We start from the raw sequence: 9,853 nt of genomic DNA, 5'->3' as shown, positions 1-9,853 counted from the left end.
GACTTTTTGCAGGGGACCGGGTGGGAAGAAGTGTAGTCCAGATAGCTGTGCGAGTCGGTGGGCTTGTAATAAATGTCCGTCATTAGTTTTTCTCCTGTGATGGAGATGGTGAGGTCCAGAAACGGGAGGGAGATGTCAGAGATAGTCCAGGTATATTTAAGGGCAGGATGGAAATTGGAGGTGAAGTGTATAAAGTCAGTGAGTTCTGCATGGGTGCAAGAGGTAGCACCAATGCAGTCGTCGATGTAGCGGAGGTAGAGTTCGGGAATGGGGCCAGTGTACGTGTGGAACAGGGATTGTTCGACGTACCCGACAAAGAGGCAGGCGTAGCTAGGGCCCATGCGAGTGCCCATAGCTACGCCTCTGGTTTGGAGGAAGTGGGAGGAGTCAAAGGAGAAGTTGTTGAGGGTAAGAACCAGCTCTGCTAGGCGGAGGAGAGTGTTGGTCGATGGGGATTGGCTGGTTCTACGGTCGAGGAAGAAACGGAGGGCTTCGAGACCATCCTTGTGGGGGATGGAAGTGTAGAGTGACTGGACATCCATGGTGAAAATGAGGGAGTGGGGGCCTGGGAACCGGAAGTTATCCAGGAGATGGAGAGCGTGTGAGGTGTCTTGGACGTAGGTGGGGAGGGATTTGACCAGGGGGGATAGGATGGAGTCGAGGTAGGTAGAGATAAGTTCGGTGGGGCATGAGCAGGCAGAGACAATGGGTCTGCCGGGACAATTGTGTTTGTGGATTTTGGGTAGGAGGTAGAATCGGGCCGTGCGGGGCTGGGGAACTATGAGATTGGAGGCACTGAGGGGTAGTTCGCCGGAGTTGGTGAGGTCGGTGATGGTGCTGCTGATGAAGGTCTGGTGTTTATCGGTGGGGTCATGGTCCAGGGATAGGTAGGAAGAGGTGTCCCCTTGTGTCTACTTGTTGTATATGCTCATTTATTTCACAAAATGCCGGAGTAACTCAGCAGGTCAGGCAGGATCTCAGGACAGAAGGAATGGGTGACGTTTCGGGTCGAGACCCTTCTTCAGACTGATGTCGGGGAGGGCGGGCTGCCTGACCTGCTGAGTTACTCCAGCTTTTTGTGAAATAAATACCTTTGATTTGTACCAGCATCTGCAGTTATTTTCTTACACTACCTGATGTATAGGCTCATATACAAACACCTTAGATAACGGGAAAAATTAACATTGGTTATCATGTAAATCCTGGTCAAACAAAAATACAAAATATTATTTAGTGTACAACCCAGTAGATTATATAATTTGCAGTGACTGTGGCTCTTGATGTTTATAGAACCCAAAATAATAAACCAGGGTGTTAGTAGAACAGGCAAGCCCACAAAGCAAAAGGTGTGATAGAATCTTTATTGATGTGCATACAGTACTCCACACATGATTATAAACAGTGCATTACTTGAGCCCGTGATTCTGTAGTCACATGGCACAATGAGAAGCCTAGTCGTCCGGGTCGTCGACGTGCCTCAGTTTCTTGATCTGGCTCTTGCGGCGTTTAACCTCATCCTGCAAGCGCTGGATCTCCCCCTCGTGGTGATGAATCTCCTCCTTGTGATGCTTCCGCAGGCTTTCAATCTGATCCCTTTCCTTCTCCCTGCAAATTATAATTACACAAAGTCAGCCTCGTTCATTGGCAAATGCCCTCAACACTTATTGAATAAAGCCCGAAGATTGGATAAAACAGCGCTGCCATCTTTTCCTGGCAAGGAATTGTCAAAGACTAGAGGGCCCAGCTTTAAGTGAAGAGGGGCAAAGTTTAAAAGGGGTGATGGGTGCTGTGAAGAGCCTCTACAGAGGCAGATACAACAGAGACATTTAAGAGGCTATTAGAGGCATATGGACACGCAGGGACTGGTGCAGAACACGAATGGCACCTATGGGATCAATTTGCTTAACTGATCAAGTACACAGAACAAAAGTACAGAGTCAAGTACATAATTCAACTGTACAGCGTAGGAACATGCCCTTCAGCCCACGATGTTTGTGCTGAGCACAATGCCAGTCTCCTCTGCCTGCATGTGATCCACATCCCTCCATTCCCTGTATATTCACACATCTCTCAAAGCCTCCGATCTGCCTCTACCACCCTATGTAAAACAACTTGCCCCACACATCCTCTAAAGGTCCCTCTCACCTTAAAGCTATGCCCTCTAGTCTTTGACATTTCCTTTCTGGAAAAAAGGTTGACTACATATTTCATGAAGGAGAAGCCATCATGGTCTTCAGGTGTTATTAAATAATCTAAAACCAATCATAGCTTAACAGTACATCTACCATATCACACAAACTGCTTTATTTAAAACATTAAAATGTAATTGTGGGAAAAGCTGTAACAAGATAGTGGCTTGCAATATCTTGCAATTAACTGAAAATACGACTTAAATTAGGTTAAAGTCTGAAGTATTATTTAACATTTAGAAGGCAAATAAAATTATGGCAGTGTATTTATAATGCGGGAATGCAAAATATCAAGGAATAGAATGAGGTACTAAGGATGCTGGTTTACAAAAAAGCACAAAGTGCTGGAGTAACTCAGCGGGTCAGGCAGCATCTCTGGAGAACACGGATAGGTGACGTTTCACAGAATGCTGGAGTAACTCAGCACATCAGACAGCATCTCTGGAGACCATGGATAGGTGACGTTTCGGTTACTCCAACTTTTTGTCTCTGAATGCAAAATATATTTTTTTGGTTCAGTATGAAATGGGGGTGGGGTGGCATGCTGCAGATACAAGACAAATGGGGAAAGGACATTAGTATTTGTCCAATTCATTCACTGATCAGGAAGCACCACTATTTTTTCTTTGACAAAGATACCACATTTTTTTCACAACATTGGTAGCAAACATCAAGCCTACAAAATGGAATCAAGAGTCCAAATAGTCTAGTCACTGGAGAAATCGGTCCCAACTAGTTAAAGTCAAGAGTTAAAGAGACCAATCCTAAATCTATAGTCATTTTACAACATATAGATAAAAGCTAGAACAGCTTATATAGATGACAACAACAATAGCATGTAACACATTGGATCCTCAATGAGCAGACAGCAAGCAAATGGAATTTATAACGTTGGAAAACTGGATATTTTTTAAAAGAAATATACAAATGCTAATACAGGTACACCATTGATTTTCCAGCAACCTTTAATCTGGACATAATTACGAGAACATTGTGTGGGGCGCACGCCTTTCGGGATGAGTCCCTCCATCCTGAAAATATTAATTTTTCCTTCTTTGTTAATTGTTAATTCTTTAAGTTTCTAGCAATCCATGGTGCTTTAGAGACGCAGGAAGGGTACAATCAGTGGGTCAGAGGTATTTTGTTGAATTAGTAAGGGGAATTCTGTTAGACCGGCAAAATGGATAATCTAGCAAGGCTCTGGAACCAAGGGGCGATGGAAATTCGATGGTGAACCTGTATTCTACATTAGAGCAAATGTACACAGGTCAGGAGAAGTAAACAGGATAGCATTGAATTTGCTATCTTGCTGCCGGTGGGTTTGTTGGGCAGCGTTAGGTACCCACTATTTTAAGATGAAAAGCAATACAAATGTTGTAATGTAACGTAGAAAAATAGGAAGAGAGATCGCAGCATGCAAATTGGGCACAGAGTAATCAAGGGCATGCTAACAAGCAAGCTGGAGCATTGCGATCAGCGGTACTCACTGATCGTCAAGACACAGATATTAAGATTGTTAAAATGCAAAATTCCACTCCTCATTATCAAAACAGGGTATATATTAGATTTTGGAATGCAAGTTCATCAGAATTAAGCAGGATAGTGATGTTGAAGCCAAAAAAAAGAAACCCGATCAACCATGAACTTAAGTATTACGTATGGAATTAATTGCCATAGAAGGCTGTGCAGGCCGTCAATGGATATTTTAAAGGTAGATTTTTGATTAGAACAGGTGTCAAGGATTATGGAGAGATGGCAGGAGAATGGGGTTGAGAGGGAAAGATAGATCAGCCACGATTGCATGGCAGAGTAGACTTGATGGGCCGAATGGCCTAATTTTGCTCCTATCACATATGACCTATGAAGTGATAACAGACTCGAGCAGATATTTAGCCTACTTCTATTTCCCTTCGTTCTTACGAACTATAGGAATTAGGTAGTTCCTGAAACAATCATAAAACCTTTGGGAGAAAATATTAATCACATGGAAATAACAACCAACTTACTTTTAGCCAAAAAATAATTGAAAACCAATATGACTCTTAGTTATCAGTATAATGGACCAAAAACAAAAATGCTTTATTATTGTATAGCCAATCACTTCACACCATCAAGATTACATTTTAGTACAAAACAAGACAATGATAAAGGAGGGCATTTTTGAGTGAGGCTCAGAGCTGCGTTTTTTGAGTGCGAGTTTCTTTTGAGTTTTTCCAGTCTGAAGAAGGGTCTCCACCCGAAACATCACCCATTCCTTTTCTCCTGAGATGCTGCCTGACCTGCTGAGTTACTCCAGCATTTTGTGAATAAGACAAAGATAAACAATAATTCCTCAATATAAGCACATTTTAAGTAGCTATAAATAAGTTATACGTTTCAGGGAATTTCCTCTCCCTATTCCAGAATTCCTGATTTAGTTAGGTGAATTATAATAATAATATTCATTTATTGTCATTGCAACGAGTACAACGAAATTAAAAAATAGCCAATCCTGACGGTGCGTAAAAACATATATGCAATAAATGCAAAAACAAATAAATACAATTATATTAAGTACAAAAGTTTTAACAGTGTTGCCTAGTGCAGAAGGTAGTGTTCAGTTCTCGTATGGCCCTGGGGTAAAAACTGTTCTTAAGTCTGTTTGTTCGGGATTTGATCGACCTGAAACGTCGACCAGAGGGCAGATGAACAAACAGACGGTGGCCGGGGTGGGATGGATCTTTTATTATTTTGCCTGCTCTACTGAGGCAGCGTAGGCTGAACAGGTGCTCCAGGGAGGGCAGTGAGCAGCCGATGATCTTTTGGGCCGTCGTGATGACCCTCTGAAGGGCCTTCCTGTCCTTTTCTGAGCAGCTGGCATACCATGTGGTTATACAGTATGCCAGCACACTCTCGATGGAGCAGCGATAGAAGGACATCATGAGCTTCTCCTGCAGGTTGGTCTTCCTGAGGATCCTCAGGAAGTGGAGTCTCTGCTGTGCCTTCTTCACTGTGGTGATGGTGTTGGTAGACCAGGTAAGATCCTCTGCGATGTGCGTACCCAGGAACCTGAAAGCGGGTACCCTTTCCACACAGACCCCATTGATGTAGAGTGGGTCGTATTCTGCACTGGTTTTCCTGAAGTCTATTATAAGTTCCTTTGTTTTGGAGGAGTTCAGGACAAGATTGTTCACTGAACACCATGCTGCCAGCCTTTGGATTTCATCCCTGTAGGCTGTCTCATCTCCTCCTGAGATGAGTCCAACCACAGTCGTGTCATCCGCGAACTTGATGATGATGTTGGTGGGATGGGTGGGGGCGCAGTCGTGAGTGTAGAGGGAGTAAAGGATGGGGCTCAACACACAGCCCTGTGGTGAGCCGGTGCTCAGTGTAATGGTGGAGGAGAGGTGAGGGCCTATTTTGACGGTCTGGGGGCGGTTGGTCAGGAAGTCCTTGATCCATTGGCAGATGGTTTGGGAAAATCCAAGGTCAGAAAGTTTGGTGACCAGTCTGCTCGGGATGACCGTGTTAAAGGCAGAGCTGAAGTCGAGGAAGAGCATCCTCACATAGCTCCCCTGGTGTTCAAGGTGGGTCAGTGCAGTGTGAAGAGCAGTGTCGATGGCATCCCCTGTAGACCTATTTGCTCTGTAGGCAAACTGGTATGGGTCGAAGGTGGTACTACTCAACTACCCAGGATATTCATGGCAGGTCAGAGGGGACAATGATGAGCACTCAGTCACAATTCTGACTACAGAAGACTTACTTGAAGTATCTTTCTTCCAAAGCAGCTTGCCTGGTGCCAAATGCACCACCTGCCTCTCTGATCGAACCACCACCACCGCCGCCTTTCCCAGCTCCCTTTCCCAGTTCTCCCAGCTGAAACAAAATGGCTGTATTAGAGAGACACACGAGCAAATGATCCCCTCACCCCTGCCAAATGTTCGCTTTAATCTGTCAAACTTTCTCCCACCATCCCATCAGAAACCTTCCCTTATTTTATTCCAGGCCCCTTCCCTCCACTCTCGATTCTCATCCCCCATTCATCCCATCCCACCCCTCCTCCCCCTCTACCCGCACCCTCTCACCTACCTCCTCCCCCTCTACCCCCACCCTCTCACCTACCTCCTCCCCCTCTACCCCCACCCTCTCACCTACCTCCTCCCCCTCTACCCCCACCCTCACCTACCTCCTTCCCCTCTACCCCCACCCTCTCACCTACCTCCTTCCCCTCTACCCCCACCCTCTCACCTACCTCCTCCCCCTCTACCCCCACCCTCTCACCTATCTCCTCCCCCTCTACCCCCACTCTCTCACCTACCTCCTCTCCCTCTCCCCTCCCCACCCATCCTCAATCTCTCCACTCCCCTCCCCACCATGGCCTCTCCGTCAGTCTCCCTCCACACCTCTCCCCTCTATACCTCCTCGCCCTCCCCACCACTACTCCCCTCCCCACCTCCACCCCCTCACCCCAATTCCCCTCCATTGCCAGGCCCGTCGCTCTGACTCTCCCCCTTCTCCCACAATCACTCTACGACCCCCCCGTCTGGTTCCACGCCACCCCAGTCTCCCCCCTCCTCCTCAGCCCCCCCTCCTCCTCAGCCCCCCCTCCTCCTCCTCAGCCCCCCCTCCTCCTCCTCAGCCCCCCCTCCTCCTCCTCAGCCCCCCCTCCTCCTCAGCCCCCCCCTCCTCCTCAGCCCCCCCCTCCTCCTCAGCCCCCCCCTCCTCCTCAGCCCCCCCTCCTCCTCAGCCCCCCCCTCCCCCTCAGCCCCCCCCCTCCTCCTCCTCCAGTCTCTCTCCCCGAATCACCGCCCCCTCCTCCCCAGTCTCCACCCTCCCCCCTCAGTCTCTCCGCTGCCGACCTGGCTGCTGTCTCCGTAGCGGCGGATGAGTGGTGCGAAGACTGCCCGCACTGAGCGCAACGCCCGCGCTGTGGCCGTGGTCATGGCCGCTCCGTCTCCGTCCGCGTCCTTGCCGCGACCGGATACCGAGCACCGGATACAAACACCGGCACGTGACGGGGGATGAGGTGGTGGTGGGAGCGCTCAGCATGGCCCCGCCCCTCCCCAGGCTCTGCGCCACCACCGACCCCGCCCTCTCCCAGGCCCCGCCCCTCTCCCAGGCCCCGCCCCTCCCTCAGGCCCTGCACCACCACCAGCCCCTCCCCCTCTCCCAGGCCCCGGCCCTCCCTCAGGCCCTGCACCACCACCGACCCCGCCCCCTCTCCCGGCCCCGGCCCCGCCCCTCTCCAGACCCGGCCACTTCTCCTCTCCCAGGCCCCGCACCACCACCGGCCCCGCCCCTTCCCCATGTCCCGCCCCTCCCTCAGGCCCTGCACCACTACCGGCCCCTCCCCCTCTCCGAGGCCCCTCCTCCCCTCTCAGGCCCCGCCCCCATTCTATTCCATTTTGTGTTCACATTGGGTGTAAACCAGGATCAATAGACAATAAATAGATCTATCTGCAGTTCCTTCCTATACTTTGATTGTTATCATGTACATTCTTTCCGCTGACGTTATTCACTGTACCTCGTACACATGACAATAATAAACTAAACTGAACTAAAGATAGACACAAAATGCTGGAGTAACTCAGCGGGTCAGACAGCATCTCTGGAGAGAAGCAATGGGTGACCTTTCGGGTCGAGACCCTTCAGACTAGTCATGGAAAAGGGAAAACAAGAGATATTGAAGGTGATGTGGAGAGATGAAGAACGATGAAGGAAAGATATGAAAAAAAGTAACGATGATATAGGCCATTCTTGGCTGTTTGTTGGGTGAAAACGAGAAGCTGGTGTCACTTGGATGGGGAGAGATGGAGAGAGAGGGAATGTCAGGATTACTTATAACCATATAACAATTACAGCACGGAAACAGGCCCGTTCGGCCCCACCAGTCCACGCCGACCACTTTCTCTGACCTAGTCTATATAACCATATAACAATTACAATTACAACCATATAACAATTGAAGTTAAAGAAATCAATATTCATACCACTGGGGTGTAAGCTGCACAAGCAAAATATGAGATGCTGTTCCTTCAATTTGCGTTTAGCCTCACTCTGACAATGGAGCAGACCGAGGACAGAAAGGTCAGTGTGGGAATGGGAAGGGGAATTAAAGGGTTTAGCAACCGGGAGATCAAGTAGAGTCAGGCAGGTGTTGCATCTTCTGCGGCTGCAGGAGAAGGTAGCATCGAGAGAGAAGGAATGCTGGGGTTACTTGAAGTTAGAGAAATCAATATTCATACCACTGGGCTGTAAACTTAAAAACTAAAGATAGATACAAAATACTGGGGAAACTCAGCAGGAAAGGCAGCATCTCCGGAGAGAAGGAATGGGTGACGTCTCGGGTCGAGATTCTTCTTCAGACTGATCTAGTCTGACTGATCTAGTCTTAACCCACACCATCCTGGCCACACACTCACCCCTGCCATCGGGAAGAAGGTCCAGGAGCCTGAAAACTGTAACATCCAGGTTCAGGAACAGCTTCTTCCCTACAGCCATCAGGCTATTAAACATTACAACCTCAAATAAGCTCTAAACTACAATAGACTATTATTATTATTATTATTATTACTATTATTATTATTATTATTATTATTATTATTATTACACTACTATTGTTTGTATTTTGTGTGCATGTGTGTGTGTGTACGTGTATATATTATATATATAGAAGGTAGACACAAAATGCTAGAGTAACTCAGTGGGACAGGTAGCATCTCTGGAGAGAATTCTTCAGACTGATGTCAAAGATAGAATGTAGTCAGAGACAGTAAAACTAGTGGGATAACTGGGAAGAGGAGAGGGAAAGCAAGGGCTATTTTAAGTGAATATATATATGTGTGTGTGTGTGTGTGTGTGTGTGTGTGTGTGTGTGTGTGTGTGTGTGTGTGTGTGTGTGTGTGTGTGTGTGTGTGTGTGTGTGTGTGTGTGTGTGTGTGTATATGTGTGTATATATGTGTATATATATGTGTGTATGTATATATATATATATATATATATATATATATACATACACACACATATATACACATATATACACACACATATATATATACACACACACATATATAGTTCAGTTTGTGTATATATACAATACAATACAAAAGTCCAGTTTGTGTATATATACAATACAATACAATACAATACAATATATCTTTATTGTCATTGTACAGGGGCACAATGAGATTGGGAATGCGCCTTCTATACGATGCAATAAATTAATTAGCTAATCAGTATAAATTTATACTGTATGTACTTGTGAGTGTGTCCTGTTGAGCCGGATGGTCACATCGCACAGTGACCTACTTGAACTTTATACTGTTTTTAAACTGTTTCTAATTTTTTTTCACTGGGTTGTATAAATTTATACTGATTAGCTAATTAATGACAATAAAGATATATTGTATTGTATTGTATTGTATTGTATTGTATTGTATTGTATATATACACAAACTCTCTCGTTTATCATATCGTTTGCAATGCACTGTGTTTCCATATTGTGTTGTGCTGCGGCGTTAGAATGTCATTGTTGTATCTGGGCCACGCGACAATGACAGCATGTTGCCTGGTGGAGGCTGGGGTGGCAGAGCCAGTGTGGGCCGAAAGGCCTCCCCGCCCCGCCCCCCTCCTCGCGTCACTACGTCGGCCGCGGGGTCAGGGGGCGGGTCACGTGGTGCGGGCAG

The 9,853-nt window shown here is 47.0% G+C and overlaps 1 protein-coding gene across 1 annotated transcript; it reads right to left on the bottom strand.

Moving 5' to 3' along the window:
• Window positions 1–1,343: 1,343 nt before the first annotated feature.
• atp5if1b (ATP synthase inhibitory factor subunit 1b) lies at window positions 1,344–7,185 on the bottom strand. The gene is made up of 3 exons (XM_078422972.1): window positions 7,028–7,185; window positions 5,932–6,044; window positions 1,344–1,605 (listed from the first exon to the last, which is right to left on the bottom strand). The coding sequence occupies exons 1-3, from the start codon at window positions 7,109–7,111 to the stop codon at window positions 1,452–1,454; spliced, it is 351 nt and encodes a 116-aa protein (XP_078279098.1). The 5' UTR covers window positions 7,112–7,185; the 3' UTR covers window positions 1,344–1,451.
• Window positions 7,186–9,853: the final 2,668 nt, after the last annotated feature.

This window comes from Rhinoraja longicauda, chromosome 27 (assembly GCF_053455715.1).
Source record: "Rhinoraja longicauda isolate Sanriku21f chromosome 27, sRhiLon1.1, whole genome shotgun sequence".
Lineage (NCBI taxonomy): Eukaryota > Metazoa > Chordata > Chondrichthyes > Rajiformes > Arhynchobatidae > Rhinoraja > Rhinoraja longicauda.
Note: the sequence above shows the minus strand (reverse complement) of the source record. Positions and strands in the feature narration are given on the sequence as shown.

What these genes read in the sequence shown, in the direction of transcription:
- atp5if1b (XM_078422972.1), bottom strand. Translation starts at nt 7,111, where the DNA reads ATGACCACGGCCACAGCGCGGGCGTTGCGCTCAGTGCGGGCAGTCTTC. An exon ending in GCTACGGAGACAGCAGCCAG is followed by an intron (nt 6,045 to 7,027) that starts GTCGGCAGCGGA and finishes ATTTTGTTTCAG; the next exon opens with CTGGGAGAACTGGGAAAGGG. An exon ending in TTGGAAGAAAGATACTTCAA is followed by an intron (nt 1,606 to 5,931) that starts GTAAGTCTTCTG and finishes TATAATTTGCAG; the next exon opens with GGAGAAGGAAAGGGATCAGA.